Here is a 22,500-nt window from a genome sequence, read left to right on the forward strand (position 1 = left end):
ACACACAACACTGGTCAGACACAGAGACAGAAACACACACAACACTGGTCAGACACAGACAGAAAAACACACAACACCGGTCAGACACAGACACAGAAACACACACAACACCGGTCAGACACAGAGACAGAAACACACACAACACTGGTCAGACACAGAGACAGAAACACACACAACACTGGTCAGACACAGACAGAAACACACACAACACTGGTCAGACACAGAGACAGAAACACACAAACACTGGTCAGACACAGAGACAGAAACACACAAACACTGGTCAGACACAGAGACAGAAACACACACAACACTGGTCAGACACAGAGACAGAAACACACACAACACTGGTCAGAAACAGAAACACACACAACACTTAAATAAAAACTAAAGTATGTGATGAATTAGGGATGGGAAAAAAATCTATTTGATTTAAAAATTAAGTTGGTAGGTCAAATCGATTCATATTTTCAAAAAATCTATTTTTTAGATTTTATTTTATTATCCAAATACAGTATAAATAATTTGGATGTTTAACAATCTTTGTTGCACACTGCACAGCGACTTTTCACTTGGAGAAAGGGTTTGCCTTTGCAATTCTGTTTATGTTGATGCACTTTAATTAAATACAATAAATATATATTTTTTAAATATATTTACAGTTCACAGTTATTTTGTTTTAAATGGAAGGGGGGGAAAATCGAATCGAATCGTAAATCGAGTTTTTAATAAAAAAAATCACAGATTTTTTTAGGGAAACAAATCTTCCAGCTCTATGATGAAAGTAAACATTAAATCAGTGTTGTTGTAAAAAGTTAGATAGAGAACGAAGAGATGAAATGATGAATGGCCTTTGTCACTGACTAACAGTAACTAACTAACTTGTGTATGATTGGGATACGTTCACCCAGCTGTTTTCCGCGTGTACCTCGTTCAGCCCCGACCGCGGCGGTGTTGTAGACGGAGTGGACATCCATGTTGGCGAGCGCGTCCAGCAGAGTCTGGGGAGTCCTCTGGCTCCACCCCCTCCTCTCCTCCGACCAATCCCTGAGCTTCAACTCCTCCCCTTCCTGGAAGCTCAGGGTCTGGTTCAGGGGGTCCACTTCCTGGTTCGGAGGGTCAGGGACAGAATGAGAGAAAGAGAGGGAGAGAGAGAGAAAGAGGGAGGGAGAGAGAGAGGGGAGAGAGAGAGAGAGAGGGAGGGAGAGAGAGAGAGAGGGGGAGGAAGAGAGAGGGAGGAGAGAGAGGGAGGGAGAGAGAGAGGGGAGAGAGAAAGGGGGAGGGAGAGAGAGGGAGGGTGGGAGAGAGAGAGGCGGAGGAAGAGAGAGGGGGAGAGAGAGAGGGGGGAGAGAGAGAGAGAGAGAAAAAGGAAGAGAGAGAGGAGGGAGAGAGAGGAGAGAGAGAGGGAGAGAGGAAGAGAGAGAGTGAGGGAGGGAGAGAGAGAGAGAGGGGAGGAAGAGAGAGGGAGGGAGAGAGAGAGGGGGGGAGAGAGGAGGGAGGGAGAGAGAGAGGGGAGGAAGAGAGAGGGAGGGAGAGAGAGGGAGAGAGAGAGGGAGGGAGAGAGAGGGAGGGAGAGAGAGAGAGAAAAGGAAGAGAGAGAGGGAGGGAAAGAGAGAGGGAGAGAGAGAGGGAGAGAGGAAGAGAGAGAGGGAGGGAAAGAGAGAGGGAGAGAGAGAGAGAGAGAGAGAGAGAGAGAGAGAGAGGAGAGAGAGAGGGAGAGAGAGAGAGAAGGAGAGAGAGAGGGGAGGAAGAGAGAGGGAGGGAGAGAGAGGGGAGAGAGAGAGGGGGAGGGAGAGAGAGAGGGGGAGGAAGAGAGAGGGAGGGGAGAGAGAGAGAGAGAAAAGGAAGAGAGAGAGGGAGGGAAAGAGAGAGGGAGAGAGAGAGGAGAGAGGAAGAGAGAGGAGGAAAGAGAGAGGGAGAGAGAGAGAGAGAGAGAGAGAGAGAGAGAGAGAGAGAGGGAGGGAGAGAGAGAGAGGGAGAGAGAGAGAGAAAGAGAGAGAGAAGGAGAGAGAGAGAGTGAGAAAGAGAGAGGGAGGGAAGGAGAGAGAGAGACAGAGAGAGAAAGGGAGGGAAAGAGAGAGAGAGGGAGGGAGAGAGGGAGGGAGGGAGGGAGGGAGGGAGAGAGGGAGAGAGAGAGAAAGGGAGAGGGAGGGAGAGAGAGAGAGAGAGAGAGAGAAAGAGAGAGGGAGGGAGAGAGAGAGAGAGAGAGAGAGAGAGGAGGGGGGGAGGGAGAGAGAGAGAGAGAGAGAGAGAGAGAGAAAGAGAGAGGGAGGGAGGGAGGGAGAGAGGGAGACAGAGAGAGTGAGAAAGAGAGAGGGAGGGAGGGAGAGAAGGAGGAGAAAGCGGGACAGAGAGAGAGAAAGTGAAGAAGAGGAGGTGTGAAGGAGAGATAAAGAGAACTGTCACTTACCTCTTCCTCTGTTTGTCTTCCATCTCCCTCTTTCTTCTCCTCTTCCTCTCTCCCCTTCTCTTTCTCCTTCTCTCCGTCCCCTTTCATCCCTTCCTCATCCAACCGGATCTCAAACATAATTCCTTTCTGCAGAAAACGACAAAAAAAAACAATCAAACTGTCATCTGTTCTCTCAGCTTTGTACCGTTCTCTCTCTTCTCTTCGTCTGTCTCACAGCACTACCGTTGGTCCGTGAAGAACCTGGTTTAGTGTTGTGGTTGCTTTGGGCCTCCGTAGAGGACTGCAATGACTGTATACACACATCACACGTGGTGGGTCCAAGGCTCTCAGCCAATCACACGGCTAAGAAGGATAAGGGCTGCAACATGAACGGTAGAATTAACTGATAAAAGCTGTGATTGCAACCTCAGAGACAGGTCTAAAGGCTCTGACACACCATAGGTCTATATAAAAGAGACTTCAGATACAGTATTAGGGGACCACTAAGGTCTATATAAAAGAGACTTCAGATACAGTATTAGGGGACCACTAAGGTCTATATAAAAGAGACTTCAGATACAGTATTAGGGGACCACTAAGGTCTATATAAAAGAGACTTCAGATACAGTATTAGGGGACCACTAAGGTCTATATAAAAGAGACTTCAGATACAGTATTAGGGGACCACTAAGGTCTATATAAAAGAGACTTCAGATACAGTATTAGGGGACCACTAAGGTCTATATAAAAGAGACTTCAGATACAGTATTAGGGGACCACTAAGGTCTATATAAAAGAGACTTCAGATACAGTATTAGGGGACCACTAAGGTCTATATAAAAGAGACTTCAGATACAGTATTAGGGGACCACTAAGGCCTATATAAAAGAGACTTCAGATACAGTATTAGGGGACCACTAAGGCCTATATAAAAGCATCCTAAGAGCACCATGTCATGGGACCTTTGACTGAGTTTAGTCACCTTGTCTTTGTGTTTTCTCTCCAGTGCTCTCCTCTGTTCCTTGTTCTCCTCTCTGATCTTCCTCAGAGCTGCTTCCACGTCCTGCAGCAGGAGAGCGGGAAGCAGGAAGGACACGCTGTTAGAGACTGACACAGCTGAGCTTATTCTGAAACAACTCGCTGGCTGCATGTTTGATATCTGGAGAGTAAAAGCTAAACACGGAGGTCCGACCTATCCGTGGTCTCTGTCAGTCAGTCGGTCAGTCAGTCGGACTGACTGGTTTTTGTGGCGTCGTTTTCTTTAGCTTGTGGCTCAACCAGGTACTTTAGCTCTCCAAGCTAACGTAGATCCAGCTGTTCCTCGTCCCCGTTTGCTCAGTGATGTTAAATTGTATTAAAGGAATACGCCACCGTTTGTTGAAAAAGGGTTATTCACCTTCACCTCTATATTTATATAGGTCTTAGTCCGGCGCCGCCGCCACTAGTTTAGCTTAGCGTAATGAATGGAATCATTTGTTGCCGTAGCTAGCTTCCTCCTAACGAGACCTCTCCAATTCACAAAAATTGATGAAATTGAAATCGGTCAAACGCGTTATCTTTGACAGACCATAGAGTATGTGTTATGTAAAGGCCATGACGAAATTCAAAGTGTAAATATACGCAATGTATGTCTGTCGAAAGCCCGTGGAGCTCCGCGGGCTTTCGATATCTCTGTGCCTGAGTAGCAGTGCTTCGGCTGTAGTCTTCTTCCACCCAATATAGTTCCAAGTCACTATCTGCCTAGGAAATCATCTAGTCTTAATCTGCATTGCTATTTTTATTCGTTGTGAATACACAGCCCACAAGAAGTAATTAGGTTTAGTTTTTGTTGTTGTTGGGTCACTTTAACTCACGACATGCTAACGGCAACAAAGGATTCCATTCATTACGCTAAGCTAAGCTAGGCGCCGAACTAAGACAATGCATGCACTGAGACAAAAATGCGTTTGTCCACCTATATAAATATAGAGGAGACGGTGAATAACCCTTTTTCAACAAACGGTGGTGTATTCCTTTAACAGGACGCAGGAGTTTTCTACTAGTTATTAGAAACAAACATTGGTATTGGGTCTATACAAATATATACAAATATATATTTATCTTGCCTTACACCTTCCCAGATCTTTTACAAACGTCTCCATAATCTTGACCTCTCAAACAATCCTTAATTATATCTTTACTAGAGATGGTCCGATACCGATACCAGTATCGGTATCGGCTCCGATACTGCCTAAAACGCTGGTATCGGTATCGGGAAGTACTGGAGTTTATGCACCGTTACTGTTATACATCATATCACATCCATACAGGGATAGTAGTATACAGCTGTTATACATCATATCACATCTATACAGGGATAGTAGTATACAGCTGTTATCTATCATATCATCATACAGAGATAGTAGTATACAGCTGTTATACATCATATCACATCATACAGAGATAGTAGTATACAGCTGTTATACATCATATCACATCCATACAGAGATAGTAGTATACAGCTGTTATACATCATATCACATCCATACAGAGATAGTAGTATACAGCTGTTATACATCATATCACATCATACAGAGATAGTAGTATACAGCTGTTATACATCATATCACATCATACAGAGATAGTAGTATACAGCTGTTATACATCATATCACATCTATACAGAGATAGTAGTATACAGCTGTTATACATCATATCACATCCATACAGAGATAGTAGTATACAGCTGTTATACATCATATCACATCCATACAGAGATAGTAGTATACAGCTGTTATACATCATATCACATCCATACAGAGATAGTAGTATACAGCTGTTAAAACATAATGAAATATATGACACTCTGGTATCGGATCGGTACTCGGTATCGGCCGATACGCATGTTCAGGTATCGGAATCGGTATCTGGGAATCAAAAAATGGTATCGGGCCATCTCTAATCTTTACTGACATTTATGGGATTTAAAATGCTGCCGACCAACACGTTCCCTGACTGGGTTATAAGAAGTCCTGACAGCCAGAGGGAGTCTGACTTTACCTGAGCAGGTGGGGCTCCCTGCTGCTCTTCGCTGTCTAAAGAAGGTTCTGGGTCTCTGGGTTTCTCCACCACAAAGGTTCCTTGTTTGTGTTGTGGCTGCTGGAATGAAAACAGAGTCATGTTTTACTCTGTGATATTCAAAACCAGGCTCAAAACTCAATCTTTTTACATTGTCCTTCCCGGCATGTTAATGGTCTTATCATCCTATGTTTAAAAATTAAGTGTTTGTCTTTCGATGTCCTTTTTAGTTAGGGCTGCACAATTAATCGAAGTTTAATCACGATCACGATTTTGGCTTCCCACGATCAAATTTGCGTGATCGAGCGATATTTAAAATGCGTCATAGAGCGCTCCTTGTCAAAGTTTTTGCAAAGCCAACCCAGCGCTCCAAAACCCACTGTCTGATCACGTGCCTCTGTGAGCCAATCAGAGTTGTTCCCTGCACCGCGCAGCTTAGTTTCTAGATGTGGACGTCACAGAGGACAGAGGAGTAACGGGACGATAATAATAATAATAAATTGAATTTATATAGCGCTTTTCATGGACTCAAAGTCGCTTTACAGGGCAGGTTAGATTAAAATCATAACAAAACAAGTAGAACAAAACAAAACAAAACAAGTAGAACAAAACAAGATTCAGATGAAAAATGGAGGGGGGGGCAGGGGGGCTATGGGTAGGCAGAGTTGAAGAGATGGGTCTTGAGGCGGGACTGGAAGATGGTGATGGACTCAGAGGTGCGGATCTCTTGGGGGAGGGAGTTCCAGAGCCTGGGAGCTGCTCTGGAGAAGGCTCTGTCCCCAAAACTGCGGAGTTTGGACTTTTGGATGGAGAGGAGACCGGCTGAGGTGGATCTGAGGGACCTTGAGGGTTGGTAGGGGGAGAGGAGACCAGCTGAGGTGGATCTGAGGGACCTTGAGGGTTGGTAGGGGGAGAGGAGACCAGCTGAGGTGGATCTGAGGGACCTTGAGGGTTGGTAAGGGGGAGAGGAGACCAGCTGAGGTGGATCTGAGGGACCGTGAGGGTTGGTAGGGGGAGAGGAGGTCAGTAAGGTATGAGGGGGCCAGATGGTGGAGGGCTTTGTAGGTGAGGACCAGGATTTTGTAGGTGATCCGTTGGGAGATAGGAAGCCAGTGGAGTTGTTTTAGGACTGGAGTGATGTGGTGCCAGGATTTGGAGCGGGTAATGAGGCGGGCGGCTGAGTTCTGGACCAGTTGGAGTCGGTTGATGTTGGTAGAGCTGATGCCGAGGAGAAGTGAGTTGCAGTAGTCCAATCGGGAGGAGATGAAGGCGTGAATGAGTCTTTCAGCAGCGGGGGGTGTGAGAGAGGGTCTGATTTTGGCGATGTTGCGGAGGTGAAAGAAGGAGGTTTTAATGACTTGACGGATGTGAGGCTCAAGGGAGAGGGTGGAATCAAAGATAACGCCAAGGTTGCGGGCCCGGGGAGATGGGGAGACAATGGTGCCGTCGATGGTGAGAGTGGGGTTATTGGTTTTGCTAAGTGTGGATTTGGAGCCGATCAGAAGGAATTCTGTTTTGTCGCTGTTGAGTTTGAGGAAGTGGTGTTGCATCCAGGTTTTAATAGCTGACAGGAGTTGATGTGGGAGAGGGGAGGATTGTGGGGGGATTTGGTGCTGAGGTAGATCTGGGTGTCATCAGCATAGCAGTGGAAGTCCAGGTTGAAGTGGCGGAGTATCTGACCAAGAGGGAGGATGTAGATGATGAAGAGGAGGGGGCCGAGTACGGAGCCTTGGGGAACGCCTTGAGTAACTGTGGCTGTGGCAGAGGTGTGGTTGTGGAGAGAGATGAAATGGGATCTGTTGGCTAGGTAGGAGTGGAGCCAGCTGAGTGCAGTACCTTCGACGATGTTTACCAGTTTACCAGTAAACGCAACAATGTGTCCCGTATGTTTTGTTTTTCAGACAACAGCAGTGACCATAGTGCCCGTTTGTGTCTGTTAGCTCGTAGCTTTAGCAGCAGACTGTTGGACGTCCCACTGCTGGAAATCCTGTCATACTTTTACACTGTTTAGCTGTCAGCATTTTAGCCGTGTTTAATCCAGTTACTACTGTGGCTAACGGTAGGCGAACATTACCTCCTGTGTAACATGTTATTAGTGTTTACTGTAGCTAACGGTAGGCTAACGCTACCTGCTGTGTAACATGTTATTAGTGTTTACTGTAGCTAACAGTAGGCTAACGTTACCTGCTGTGTAACGTGTTATTTGTGTTTACTGTGGCTAACGGTAGGCTAACGTTACCTGCTGTGTAACATGTTATTAGTGTTTACTGTAGCTAACGGTAGGCTAACGCTACCTGCTGTGTAACATGTTATTAGTGTTTACTGTAGCTAACAGTAGGCTAACGTTACCTGCTGTGTAACGTGTTATTTGTGTTTACTGTGGCTAACGGTAGGCTAACGTTACCTGCTGTGTAATGTGTTATTTGTGTTTACTGTAGCTAACGGTAGGCTAACGCTACCTGCTGTGTAACGTGTTATTAGTGTTTACTGTAGCTAACGGTAGCTAACGTTACCTGCTGTGTAACGTGTTATTAGTGTTTACTGTAGCTAACGGTAGGCTAACGTTACCTGCTGTGTAACGTGTTATTTGTGTTTACTGTAGCTAACGCTAGGCTAACGCTACCTGCTGTGTAACGTGTTATTTGTGTTTACTGTAGCTAACGGTAGGCTAACGTTACCTGCTGTGTAACGTGTTATTAGTGTTTACTGTAGCTAACGGTAGGCTAACGTTACCTGCTGTGTAACGTGTTATTAGTGTTTACTGTAGCTAACGGTAGGCTAACGCTACCTGCTGTGCTGTGTAACGTGTTATTTGTGTTTACTGTGGCTAACGGTAGGCTAACGTTACCTGCTGTGTAATGTGTTATTTGTGTTTACTGTAGCTAACGGTAGGCTAACGCTACCTGCTGTGTAACGTGTTATTAGTGTTTACTGTAGCTAACGGTAGCTAACGTTACCTGCTGTGTAACGTGTTATTAGTGTTTACTGTAGCTAACGGTAGGCTAACGTTACCTGCTGTGTAACGTGTTATTAGTGTTTACTGTAGCTAACGGTAGGCTAACGTTACCTGCTGTGTAACGTGTTATTAGTGTTTACTGTAGCTAGCTTATGGTAGGCTAACGTTACCTGCGGTGTAACGTGTTATTAGTGTTTACTGTAGCTAACGGTAGGCTAACGCTACCTGCTGTGTAACGTGTTACTTGTGTTTACTGTAGCTAACGGTAGGCTAACGCTACCTGCTGTGTAACGTGTTATTAGTGTTTACTGTAGCTAGCTAATGGTAGGCTAACGTTACCTGCTGTGTAACGTGTTATTAGTGTTTACTGTAGCTAACGTTACCTGCTGTGTAACGTGTTATTAGTGTTTACTGTAGTTAGCTAATGGTAGGCTAACGTTACCTGCTGTGTAACGTGTTATTAGTGTTTACTGTAGCTAACGGTAGGCTAACGCTACCTGCTGTGTAACGTGTTATTTGTTTTTACTGTAGCTAACGGTAGGCTAACGTTACCTGCTGTGTAACGTGTTATTAGTGTTTACTGTAGCTAACGGTAGGCTAACGTTACCTGCTGTGTAACGTGTTATTAGTGTTTACTGTAGCTAGCTTATGGTAGGCTAACGTTACCTGCTGTGTAACGTGTTATTAGTGTTTACTGTAGCTAGCTTATGGTAGGCTAACGTTACCTGCGGTGTAACGTGTTATTAGTGTTTACTGTAGCTAACGGTAGGCTAACGCTACCTGCTGTGTAACGTGTTATTTGTGTTTACTGTAGCTAACGGTAGGCTAACGTTACCTGCTGTGTAACGTGTTATTAGTGTTTACTGTAGCTAGCTAATGGTAGGCTAACGTTACCTGCTGTGTAACGTGTTATTAGTGTTTACTGTAGCTAACGGTAGGCTAACGCTACCTGCTGTGTAACGTGTTATTAGTGTTTACTGTAGTTAACGGTGGGCTAACGTTACCTGCTGTGTAACATGTTATTAGTGTTTACTGTAGCTAACGGTAGGCTAACGTTGCCTGCTGTGTAACGTGTTATTAGTGTTTACTGTAGCTAACGATAGGCTAACGTTACCTGCTGTGTAACGTGTTATTAGTGTTTACTGTAGCTAACGATAGGCTAACGTTACCTGCTGTGTAACGTGTTATTAGTGTTTACTGTAGCTAACGATAGGCTAACGTTACCTGCTGTGTAACGTGTTATTAGTGTTTACTGTAGCTAACGGTAGGCTAACGTTACCTGCTGTGTAACGTGTTATTAGTGTTTACTGTAGCTAGCTAATGGTAGGCTAACGTTACCTGCTGTGTAACGTGTTATTTGTGTTTACTGTAGCTAACGGTGGGCTAACGTTACCTGCTGTGTAACGTGTTATTAGTGTTTACTGTAGCTAACGGTAGGCTAATGTTGCCTGCTGTGTAACGTGTTATTAGTGTTTACTGTAGCTAACGATAGGCTAACGTTACCTGCTGTGTAACGTGTTATTAGTGTTTACTGTAGCTAACGATAGGCTAACGTTACCTGCTGTGTAACGTGTTATTAGTGTTTACTGTAGCTAACGATAGGCTAACGTTACCTGCTGTGTAACGTGTTATTAGTGTTTACTGTAGCTAACGGTAAGCTAACGTTACCTGCTGTGTAACGTGTTATTAGTGTTTACTGTAGTTAGCTAATGGTAGGCTAACGTTACCTGCTGTGTAACGTGTTATTTGTGTTTACTGTAGTTAACGGTAGGCTAACGCTACCTGCTGTGTAACGTGTTATTTGTGTTTACTGTAGCTAACGGTAGGCTAACGTTACCTGCTGTGTAACGTGTTATTAGTGTTTACTGTAGCTAACGGTAGGCTAACGTTACCTGCTGTGTAACGTGTTATTTGTGTTTACTGTAGCTAACGCTAGGCTAACGCTACCTGCTGTGTAACGTCTTATTTGTGTTTACTGTAGCTAACGGTAGGCTAACGTTACCTGCTGTGTAACGTGTTATTAGTGTTTACTGTAGCTAACGTTAGGCTAACGTTACCTGCTGTGTAACGTGTTATTTGTGTTTACCAGCGGGACATGCAGCGATGTTTATGTAGCCTCTAACGTGGGTTTCGGAGCATCAGAGCGCAACGCAGACATGTAAGTAGCAGTGTAATGAGCCAATGAAATCCGCGTTGCTATTTCGTCGGGTAGATACCTTACGGCAAACGTGCATGTATGAAAAACAGTTGCACAACAGCCGAAACAGCATATTCATTCACAGTATCCTTCAATAAAGGAGGAATGTAGCACAATATGGATGTAAAAGCAGTTATAATTAGCCTATGTGACAGTACAATTTGTTTTGGTTAAAATCAACAAATAATCGTGATAATTAATCGTGATCTCAATGCTGATCAAAATAATCGTGATTATCATTTTGGCCATAATCGTGCAGCCCTACTTTTTAGCCTAAAACACTGATTTGTACGTGTGTTTTATTTTTATTTTTATTTTATTACCCTGTGGCTAATGCGCTACGTACAGCACTGTGGTCAGCGCGAGCTGTTTTTAAATGTGCTATAGAAATAAAAAGTCAAATATTTACTTACTTACTGTTTTTATTACATAATGTTGAGACAAGTATACATTCACACTGACTAAGAGTTGCTCTGAATGTCTGGGCTGACAGGAGGAGCTGATGTCTGTTCTCAGTGTGCTCGTTGAGACTGGATTTATCATTACAAGGAGCAGTGAGCCCTTCACACGATGGGAGAAGTCTCCCTATTATCTCCTAACAGTTCAGCACTGTAATGTCTTTAAGGGGGGGGGGTGTGTGTGTGTGTGTGTGTGTGGGGGGGTTGCATAAACTGTCAAATGAGACATTTCAACCCTGACTGCTGTCCTGGAGCCTGGAAAGAAAGAAGGATTGTGTACCTGGACCTCGGCTCTCAGCCTCATCTGTCTCATCTCCTGGTGATACTGCTGTCTGATGGCATCCAGCTGACGCAGGTATTCCTGCACACACACACACACACACACACACACACACACACACACACACACACACACACACACACAGGTACACACACACAAACAGGTACACACACACACACACACACACACACACATACACACACACACACACATAGACACACACACACACACACACACACACACACACACACACACACACACACAGACACACACACGCACGCACACTATAATGTCTCCTGTGTGTCTCCTGTGTGTCCTACCTACTGTCTCTTCACTATGATGTCTCCTGTGTGTCCTACCTACTGTCTCTTCACTATGTCTCCTGTGTGTCCTACCTACTGTCTCTTCACTATGTCTCCTGTTTGTCTTACCTACTGTCTCTTCACTATGATGTCTCCTGTGTGTCCTACCTACTGTCTCTTCACTATGTCTCCTGTGTGTCCTACCTACTGTCTCTTCACTATGATGTCTCCTTTGTGTCCTACCTACTGTCTCTTCACTATAATGTCTCCTGTGTGTCCTACCTACTGTCTCTTCACTATAATGTCTCCTGTGTGTCCTACCTACTGTCTCTTCACTATGATGTCTCCTGTGTGTCCTACCTACTGTCTCTTCACTATGTCCCCTGTGTGTCCTACCTACTGTCTCTTCACTATGATGTCTCCTGTGTGTCCTACCTGCTGTCTCTTCACTATGATGTCTCCTGTGTGTCCTACCTACTGTCTCTTCACAATGATGTCTCCTGTGTGTCTCCTGTGTGTCCTACCTACTGTCTCTTCACTATGATGTCTCCTGTGTGTCCTACCTGCTGTCTCTTCACTATGATGTCTCCTGTGTGTCCTACCTACTGTCTCTTCACTATAATGTCTCCTGTGTGTCTCCTGTGTGTCCTACCTACTGTCTCTTCACTAGAATGTCTCCTGTGTGACCTACCTACTGTCTGTTCACTATGATGTCTCCTGTGTGTCCTACCTACTGTCTCTTCACTATGATGTCTCCTGTGTGTCCTACCTACTGTCTCTTCACTATGATGTCTCCTGTGTGTCCTACCTACTGTCTCTTCACTATAATGTCTCCTGTGTGTCCCCCCCCACTGTCTCTTCACTATAATGTCTCCTGTGTGTCCTACCTACTGTCCCTTCACTATGATGTCTCCTGTGTGTCCTACCTACTGTCTCTTCACTATGATGTCTCCTGTGTGTCCTACCTACTGTCTCTTTACTATGATGTCTCCTGTGTGTCCTACCTACTGTCCCTTCACTATGATGTCTCCTGTGTGTCCTACCTACTGTCTCTTCACTATGATGTCTCCTGTGTGTCCTACCTACTGTCTCTTCACTATGATGTCTCCTGTGTGTCCTACCTACTGTCCCTTCACTATGATGTCTCCTGTGTGTCCTACCTACTGTCCCTTCACTATGATGTCTCCTGTGTGTCTCCTTTGTGTCCTACCTACTGTCTCTTCACTATGATGTCTCCTGTGTGTCCTACCTACTGTCTCTTCACTATGATGTCTCCTGTGTGTCCTACCTACTGTCTCTTCACTATGATGTCTCCTGTGTGTCTCCTGTGTGTCCTACCTACTGTCTCTTCACTATGATGTCTCCTGTGTGTCTCCTGTGTGTCCTACCTACTGTCTCTTCACTATGATGTCTCCTGTGTGTCCTACCTACTGTCCCTTCACTATGATGTCTCCTGTGTCTCCTACCTACTGTCCCTTCACTATGATGTCTCCTGTGTGTCTCCTTTGTGTCCTACCTACTGTCTCTTCACTATGATGTCTCCTGTGTGTCCTACCTACTGTCTCTTCACTATAATGTCTCCTGTGTGTCCTACCTACTGTCTCTTCACTATGATGTCTCCTGTGTGTCCTACCTACTGTCTCTTCACTATGATGTCTCCTGTGTGTCCTACCTACTGTCTCTTCACTATGATGTCTCCTGTGTGTCTCCTGTGTGTCCTACCTACTGTCTCTTCACTATGATGTCTCCTGTGTGTCTCCTGTGTGTCCTACCTACTGTCTCTTCACTATGATGTCTCCTGTGTGTCCTACCTACTGTCCCTTCACTATGATGTCTCCTGTGTCTCCTACCTACTGTCCCTTCACTATGATGTCTCCTGTGTGTCTCCTTTGTGTCCTACCTACTGTCTCTTCACTATGATGTCTCCTGTGTGTCCTACCTACTGTCTCTTCACTATAATGTCTCCTGTGTGTCCTACCTACTGTCTCTTCACTATGATGTCTCCTGTGTGTCCTACCTACTGTCTCTTCACTATGATGTCTCCTGTGTGTCCTACCTACTGTCTCTTCACTATGATGTCTCCTGTGTGTCCTACCTGCTGTCTCTTCACTATGATGTCTCCTGTGTGTCTCCTGTGTGTCCTACCTACTGTCTCTTCACTATGATGTCTCCTGTGTGTCCTACCTACTGTCTCTTCACTATAATGTCTCCTGTGTGTCCTACCTACTGGTTCTTTACTATGATGTCTCCTGTGTGTCCTACCTACTGTCTCCTCACTATAATGTCTCCTGTGTGTCCTACCTACTGTCTCTTCACTATAATGTCTCCTGTGTGTCCTACCTGCTGTCTCTTCACTATGATGTCTCCTGTGTGTCATACCTGCTGTCTCTTCACTATAATGTCTCCTGTGTGTCTCCTGTGTGTCCTACCTGCTGTCTCTTCACTATGATGTCTCCTGTGTGTCATACCTGCTGTCTCTTCACTATAATGTCTCCTGTGTGTCTCCTGTGTGTCCTACCTGCTGTCTCTTCACTATGATGTCTCCTGTGTGTCCTACCTACTGTCCCTTCACTATGATGTCTCCTGTGTGTCTCCTGTGTGTCCTACCTGCTGTCCCTCCTGCCTCCGGTCCTGAGGTGCATGTTGGTGTTCAGGTTGTCCCACTTCCTGCTCCTGACCGCTGGGCTTCCTGTTGCGCTCGGCCGTACACGGACGCAGACCCTGAGGGTCACAGAGGAGAGGTCAAAGGTCACAGAGGAGAGGTCAAAGGTCACAGAGGAGAGGTCAAAGGTCACAGAGGAGAGGTCAAAGGTCACAGAGGAGAGGTCAAAGGTTACAGAGGAGAGGTCAAAGGTCACAGAGGAGAGGTCAAAGGTCACAGAGGAGAGGTCAAAGGTCGCAGATGCAGTGGAATGGTTTTATTTGTTGGTTTCAAATTCTCCACATAGTTAGCGCTGGGTATCGGTATCTAAAATATTCAATACCGATACCAATACCGTGACTTTTATACCGGCTCCTAAAAGATACTTTTTTTCAATTTTGAACGTTTCACATTATGGCACAAATATTTTCTTTTAAAGTGCCCATATTATGAAACAAAATCACTTTTTCTGGGATTTGGGGTGTTATTTTGTGTCTCTGGTGCTTCCACATGCATACAACCCCTCCATGGTGTTCTGAGTGAGATCTGGTTTCTGAATGTGTCCTGCCTTCAGTCTCCTGGTGAGCTGGTCAACATCTGCACGGCTTTCTACGGCACTAGCCAAAACGAGCTGGCTAACCGCAACCGTTAGCATGCTAGCGTTAGCGTGCTAGCATGCTACCTCGTTCTCAATGGCAAAGCACCGCTACAACACACACTAGTTCACCATAACCTCCAAAAGAACTACTTCCATGTGCTCCCTGGTTTAGAAGAAGTCTCCCAGCTGATCCTGCCTTGGAACTGACTGAAGGTGGAGAAACAGCCTTTCTTTTACCGTCTATGGAGCTAGCTGACATGAGCTACGATCTGAGCTACTGAGCATGTGCGAGTGCAATCAAAGATAGTACAGAAGAAGAAGAGATGTCTCAATCTGTAGCTAAAACAGAGAGATGAACACAGGGTGAAAAGAGGAGCTGCAGCAATGTGCAGTACAACAACAATATGGTGTTTTTTGATAATTAAACCATGTAAACCTATTCTGGTACAACCTTAAAATACAATTATGAACCTGAAAATGAGCAGAATATGGGAGCTTTAATCAGCTCTAACTCTGTGAGCCTTGTCTCTGTGTAACGTAGATTTCTTCCTGTGTGTCTCTATGACGGGTAACGCTAGACAGCCAATCACAGACATTATTAGATCTTGGTAGAAGCATGCTGCGTGCTGATTGGCTCACTGACGCCAATGAGATTTACTCCTTAGGTATTGGAATTGGGTATTGAATGACGAGGCGTAATTCGATACTCAATTTATAATTCAGTCGGTGCCTAAAAAGTATTGAATTTGGTACCCAGCCCTACACAAAGATGTCTCTCTTTTATTGGCCAGATGTCCCGTCCCCTTCCTCTGTCTCTGTGTCGGGGTTCTAACCTCCGGCTGATTTGTGAGGACTGTGGTTACCTGCTCCTCAGATCTCTGCAGGGTAAATCCAGACAGCTAGCTAGACTATCTGTTCAATCTGAGTTTTCTGTTGCGTGATTAAAACTACTTATGATCGTCAACATGTTCCACCAAAACTAGTTCCTTCCTGAGACTATTTAGCAGAGGCACCGTGGCTCTGTGTGGAGCTTAGCCCCGCCCCCAAGACGATTGTGATTGGTTTAAAGAAATGCCAATTAACCAGAGCAGGTTGTTCTCCCATCTAGGAAATGCTGTGTGGACTAGGCAGACCTTCCTCCGCAGCCCTGCGGAGGAAGGACTGGCAAAGAGAGACTAGAAGGAATGAGTTGACAGCTAAAATCCCTGATGTAATAATCAGGGATATGTCCTACCAGCTGTTTCTCTGCTCTCAGCTTGTACTGGTTGGCCTCGTGTCTCCTCTGCAGGTATTCATCACGAGCTGCAGCAACACTGACACACATAACATATCGTTAATAATACAGTGTACATCACAAACTAAAACAAAAGCTACAAAGATGAATCCATTACATGTCAACTATTAAATCAATCGCCCACTATCTATAAGATACTTATAGAGATGCTCACATCTATAAGATACTGTATTTATGTGGGTGGGTGTGTGTGTGTATGTGAGTGTGAATGTGTGTGTGTGTGTGTGTATCCTTGTATAAATGAATATTTGGAGTTGCATGTACTCTAATGTGCCTAAGCTGCTGCTGAACTCTTTCAGTGTGTGTGCTGGGAGGGGGGAGAGAGATAGAGTGAGTGGGCCGATGGCGCCCCTGTTTTTACTAAACTTTGTTCTTAATTACTATGCACATCATGTCATTTATATATAGTTTTGTGATATTTCTATTTAAAATTGTAAATTGTTTGTTTTTTAAATTTGTTGTGCCTGCCCAGGGACTACAGGTGGAAATTAGCAATTGTTGCTATAACCTGGCCCGATACATATTCTCTTTTTTAACAAGCTTAATGTTTATTTGTGCATTGTCCCTGTTTCAAATGAATCAATTTCCATTCCATTCCACTATTTTGATCATCGATTAATCGGTTTGAGTCATTTTTTTATGAAAAACTAATCTGATTTCGGCTGGTTAAACAGCTGATGTGCTTTGCATCATTGTCCTGCTGCAGAACCCAAGTTCGCTTTCAGCCTGAGGTCACGAACAGATGGCCGGACATTCACCTTCAGGATTTTTTGGTAGACAGCGTGTGTGTGTTTAAATGCTTTAAGCAATCTATTTAACGGAGTGTCTATTTGCACCCCCGGTACGAATAGCCTCGGCCACACAGCTGAGCTATTCACACCCTGTGACGTAACAACAAAAACACGTTGCTCACGTGCACCGAAATCATGGCGGAAGTTCATCTTCAGAAACTGGCATATTAGGGAAGTTTTGTCTCTAAAGTTTATAACAATTGAATTTCTAGCGGAAAATGGATACTACAGTTGTGCTTTCTGTCTTCAGTGAAAGCACACAACCATTGGTTTGTTAGTTAGTACCTATTTCTTTGTATACAGTATGGTTACCTAGCAACCGAGGCTTGAAGACACCAAGTGGTAAACAGTTGTACAACATTCAGTAAGGATTGCTAGGTGAGTGGTTAGAGTGCTTACCTTTGGTATGGGAGTTAGGAGTTCGATTCCCCTGTGAGGTGATCTTGATTTTTCCATTTAGGATTGGATAATTTGCATGCAATTGCGCAAGTCAGGGTGGTAGGGAAAGACTCATGAATATGCCTGCTCTGGTTGGGTTGGTTAGGTTTAGGCGAGAGGAGTGGGATTGGTTATGGTAAGGGTAAGAATGTCAGGGCGATAATATTCCAAAAAGTAATGTAATACATGAGTAGTATGGATAACTGTGTGAAAATATATGCCAAGGTACTGTAAATGCACAGGGCTGCAAATAGCATACATTGATATTTGTACCAGACGGGGTATTAATAGAACACATTGCTGTGTGCACCGGCGGGGTACAAATAGCATTGATTTCTGATTGCACCAGGGTACGAATAGCCTCACCCTATATTTAATGAATTAAAAACGTTCAGCATAATACGCAAAAGTGAAAGAGAGTCAGATAGTGTTGTGGGCGGGACATTAAAAGCTGTTTCCTGCTTCTTGCGTTCAGTGCGCATGGTCCCGGCCAGCCGTCTGGTCCTTCATGCTGATTGTTAGAGCGGCTCAAAGAACGGACTTCTTCTCTCCTGTAGCCGATCACTGCAACGTGGTCCATGCAACCGTGTCGGCATTGATAAAATAAATCTCGGAGCTGCACGGATCGGCGATCATTTGATTTGATTTGATTTATTTAATTGTAAGAGAGTGCCTTACACTAGGGCTGCCACCTCTTAGTGGATTAGTCGACTAATTGGTTGTTTTGGTCTTAGTCAACTAAGATTTCTTTAGCCCATTAGTCGATTAATTAACTACATTTATATTGTGCTTTTCTAGTCTTAACCACCTCTCAAAGCGCACAGCTCTGTCAATTAAATCAACTAATCGATCAGTCGACAAAATCCTATAAGTGTTAGTCGACTGAGAATTTCTTTAGTCGAGGACAGCCCTACCTTACACATGATAAAAGGACATCAAATACAATTGAGGATAAAAACACAATAAAGTCCAAGACTTATTTCCATTGTGGTCCTCAACACACATCAGGACAAGACAAGATACTCAATGACCTAACATAAAAACATTTTTCTTCATTAAATAAAAATAGTAACTTGCCCTTTAATCTTTTCCGCCACCCCTCTCTAGTAACCAGACCTTGATGCTCTTTTTAAAAGAGTTCAGGCTGGAAATGACTTTAATATGACGATCTAACTTGTTCCACTGAACTGCGCCCATATAGGCAAATGTTCCTTTCCCTAACCTAATCAGACCCCCCGCGTACAGTCACCGAGGACTCGTTTGCATCATGTCGGCATCGAACGCAAGAAGCATGGGTCAGACACAGAGCTGTAGTGGAGCCATAATAGCGCATGGTTAAATTAATTCACTTTATCGGTTATCGGGAAAAGAAAACACAGATGCAAACCTATTTTGTCAAATTTTATTTACCCAGCTAACCTATTTTCCATGCATCTCTCTCTCTTCATACCTTTCTGTAACACTGTCTATGTTGTTTTGACCCTTGTGTATGTTAGGAAGTGTGGTGTGCGGGAGTCAGGGTTCCAGCTGCAGCCCATCTACACCAATCACCTCTGCTACAAATACCTGGTCAGTCTTCCACTCCTCGTCGGATCGTAGTCTGGACCACATGTTAGTCTCGCTGTTGATACCGCCTGCTAGTTGCTCTTTGTGTTTTTGGCCTGTTCTTATTGTTCTTTTTGTGCTACAGAATATCGGAACCTGACTCCTGCCTCCTCTTCACTCCTGCCCTAGTGGTGGGCAGATCGAGGCTTCGTGAAACAATGAAACAGTTGAAGCAAATGTGCCATATTGTGTCGAGGCTTCGAAACAATCCGACACCCGTCTCAACGATGACACCTAGTGGTCACCTGCAGGTGTTGATCTGAAACAACCTTGACAACGAGCCATTAAAAAAAATATATATATTTTTGTGATATGTGAAGCTTGTAAGGCTTGTAGGCTCCTCACTGTTTCACGGAAACTATCATCAAAACTTTCCCATAAACTGTCCTGTGTTTCTACTGGTGTTGATGTTGATTTTGATGGGCCTGATGTTGACATTTGTGGCTCTGAATGAAAATGAAAACAGAGCTTCCATTTTTATCTATCTATCTATCTATCTATCTATCTATTAATGTGTCACTGTATGTATACTCTGTCTGTATCTAGCCTATCAGTCAATGTGTAAATTTAAATGTAAGCCTAAATATAACTAAACAAATCGCACTATAAATGTCACTATATCACCAAAAATCCGCTATCTCAAAATCAAACTCCTGTCACAAAACCCAAGAGGTCAAGATGTATTGTCTTCACTTTTATACAGATGTGCGATTGTGTGGTCTGTTCCCTGTCAATCAAACGCTGATTCGGCGGACCACGCCACCTGTCGAAACACTTGTGAAACACTCCGATGCTTCATTTAGCCGTAGTCACGTGACACGGGTGTTTTGAATCCCGCTTCGGATCAGTGTTTTCGAAACTCTGCGCTTCGGGATCTCGACAAAGCTTCGGAAACGTCAGTTTCGCGTCAGCCATCCCTATCCTGCCCCCCACCAATCCTGCTTGCCATAACTGGACCTCTCAACGGACTCGACACCACCACTTGGACCACACGGTATTATTCCTCCTCAGAACCCTGGACCTGTACCCCTCTGTGGACCCTAACCCTGTAAAACCTGGAACCTTGAACTAGGAATAAATCTGTTAACCCTTCTCCGGCTCTGAGTTGTGTCTGCAATTGGGTTCTATTCTGTCAAAAACATATAAGTGTAGTTTGTATTTTTTTTTATTTTCAGTATGCATTTATACTGCAATAATGATACTTTTGTCACCAGTACTTTTGTTTTGATTGGTATGGATGGGTACATGCCTTGAAATGGTATAGTGACATAATGGTTATACTCTTGTCTTTGTAACCAGATGCATTGTTATTCTGTTGTATTTAACCTGCACAGGGAAAAGATGTTTTGGGGGGTAGGGAGGGGGGGGTCATTATAGTTAAAAACACAGGAGGAAAAAAATAAAATTTAACTTTCATGGTTTCAATGTATAATGCTTTACTCCTCAAAAAAAAAAATTAAAACACAGATGCAGATCATCTGCAAACTGCCAAAAAAGAGATGGATAGTCAGCCAGGGCCGATAATCGGTGCATCTCTAATGTTAAGCGCTGATATTGTTTGTATATATATATGTATATTGTATATATTATGTGTTTGCTTCACCTGTTCACCGTGTTTTTTTTGGGCTTTGACAGAGAAGGGGGTGTGAGCCTGGGACCCGAAACACTTTCTGTTGACTCGCACACTTATTGGCATCACAAAGCCATTTTGCATTTGGTACTGTAACTGCAGTACCAGTTATATTTCACGTGTGGAGGATTAATCGATTTGAAACTGGATCTTCAGCGCGTCACAGTTGTTTGTCCCTCCTCGTGATAGCCTCGTTATCCAGGGCTATCTTGTAACCTCACCCTGGGATTCATTGGGATTGGCTCTTTAGAATGTAGATACGTTAAATGACTTTTCCTGTGAGAAATACTGACCATAAATAGTATCCAAAACAAGGTTTAGTTTCATGAAAATAAACTTCAAAGTTCAGCTTTTCACCGCGAAATACAGTACAGGCCAAAAGTTTGCACACACCTTCTCATTCAACGCGTTTCCTTTTTATTTTCATGACTATTTACGTTGTAGATTCTCACTGAAGGCATCAAAACTATGAATGAACACATATGGAATTATGTACTTAACAAAAAAGTGTGAAATAACTGAAAACATGTCTTATATTTTAGATTCTTCAAAGTAGCCACCCTTTGCTTTCTTTTTTTATTAATAAGGGAAATAATTCCACTAATGAACCCTGACAAAGCACACCTGTGAAGGTAAAACCATTTCAGGTGACTACCTCATGAAGCTCATTGAGAGAACACCAAGGGTTTGCAGAGTTATCAAAAAAAGCAAAGGGTGGCTACTTTGAAGAATCTAAAATATAAGACATGTTTTCAGTTATTTCACACTTTTTTGTTAAGTACATAATTCCATATGTGTTCATTCATAGTTTTGATGCCTTCAGTGAGAATCTGCAATGTAAATAGTCATGAAAATAAAAAGGAAAAACGCATTGAATGAGAAGGTGTGTCCAAACTTTTGGCCTGTACTGTACATATCCTGTAAATAGTATCGAGAAACATGACTCGGGATCTCTATCCTGGGTGTGTAGGGTCACTCACAGCTGGTACGGTAGCGCAGGGTGTTCTTCACATCGCTCCTGCTCTCTCTCCTGAAGAGGAGGAGGAGGAAGAGGAGGAGGAGGAGGAAGGACATCCTCCGTGTTCCTCCTCTGAAAGGCATCCAGCTGGGCGTAGAGGTGCCGATAATGGCCGAGAGGCTGCCGTCCATTTAACCTGCACCAGTGATAGTTTAAGGTCGACAACAGCTCATCGAGCGTCACAGATATTAATTCTTTATGTATTTGACTTTACTTTTTCTATGATTTGATGTTACAACATTTTGGTACAAAAGGAAGGTACGGCAGAGGAAGGACAGTCCCTGTTTACTTCCTTCATGTGTTTACTGGGTTCATGGACTGAGGATGGGAGGAGGAGGCAGCACAATCTCAACCAGGGGATTCAGGATTCAACCGAACCCCAAAAATCTGGATTGGGTGCATCCCTAGTCCCAAGTAAAGCAATTAATGTAAGGGCCTTTTTACTCCAGATTCTTTTAGCTCATTCTTCTGGCAGGGTGAAAAAGGTCTCTGATTTTCATTCACGAAAAAGGTTAATACAGTCAAATTATACATAATTAAGGTGTAATTTTACCTTTCTTTCTGCTGCGCTGCAGCTTCTCTCTCCGCAGCTCGCTGGTGAGGAGGCTGCAATCATAAATACATTCAGTGTTAGAAAAGAAAGACAACATGAGGGTCCAAATATAACACACAGCTGTATAACAACACACCTGTATATATATCAGGTTTAGGTGGAGCACCCGAGAAGAATGAATGAACTATAAGACTTTCCTCAGACCTGATGACTGTAGTTGGACTTCTTCAGATTTAAGTTTGGTCTTTAGGCTTTTTTTTGAGAGTTATTTACGTCTGATCCAGCTCTAGCTTTTCC

General features: G+C 44.0%; 1 protein-coding gene across 1 annotated transcript in view; it reads right to left on the bottom strand.

Moving 5' to 3' along the window:
• Nucleotides 1-22,500, bottom strand: part of LOC114563574 (serine/threonine-protein kinase Nek5-like) — a 41,566-nt gene that overhangs the window by 7,829 nt on the left and 11,237 nt on the right. Inside the window, exons 4-12 of the mRNA XM_028590373.1 lie at nt 22,204-22,256; nt 21,613-21,786; nt 16,109-16,187; nt 14,243-14,356; nt 11,334-11,414; nt 5,425-5,523; nt 3,369-3,449; nt 2,408-2,533; nt 926-1,103 (exon numbers count right to left, since the gene is read on the bottom strand). Coding sequence (XP_028446174.1) covers nt 926-1,103; nt 2,408-2,533; nt 3,369-3,449; nt 5,425-5,523; nt 11,334-11,414; nt 14,243-14,356; nt 16,109-16,187; nt 21,613-21,786; nt 22,204-22,256 — 985 coding nt within the window. The remainder of the gene's footprint in view (nt 1-925; nt 1,104-2,407; nt 2,534-3,368; nt 3,450-5,424; nt 5,524-11,333; nt 11,415-14,242; nt 14,357-16,108; nt 16,188-21,612; nt 21,787-22,203; nt 22,257-22,500) is intronic.

The sequence above is a fragment of the Perca flavescens genome, chromosome 11, assembly GCF_004354835.1.
Source record: "Perca flavescens isolate YP-PL-M2 chromosome 11, PFLA_1.0, whole genome shotgun sequence".
Taxonomy (NCBI): Eukaryota; Metazoa; Chordata; class Actinopteri; order Perciformes; family Percidae; genus Perca; species Perca flavescens.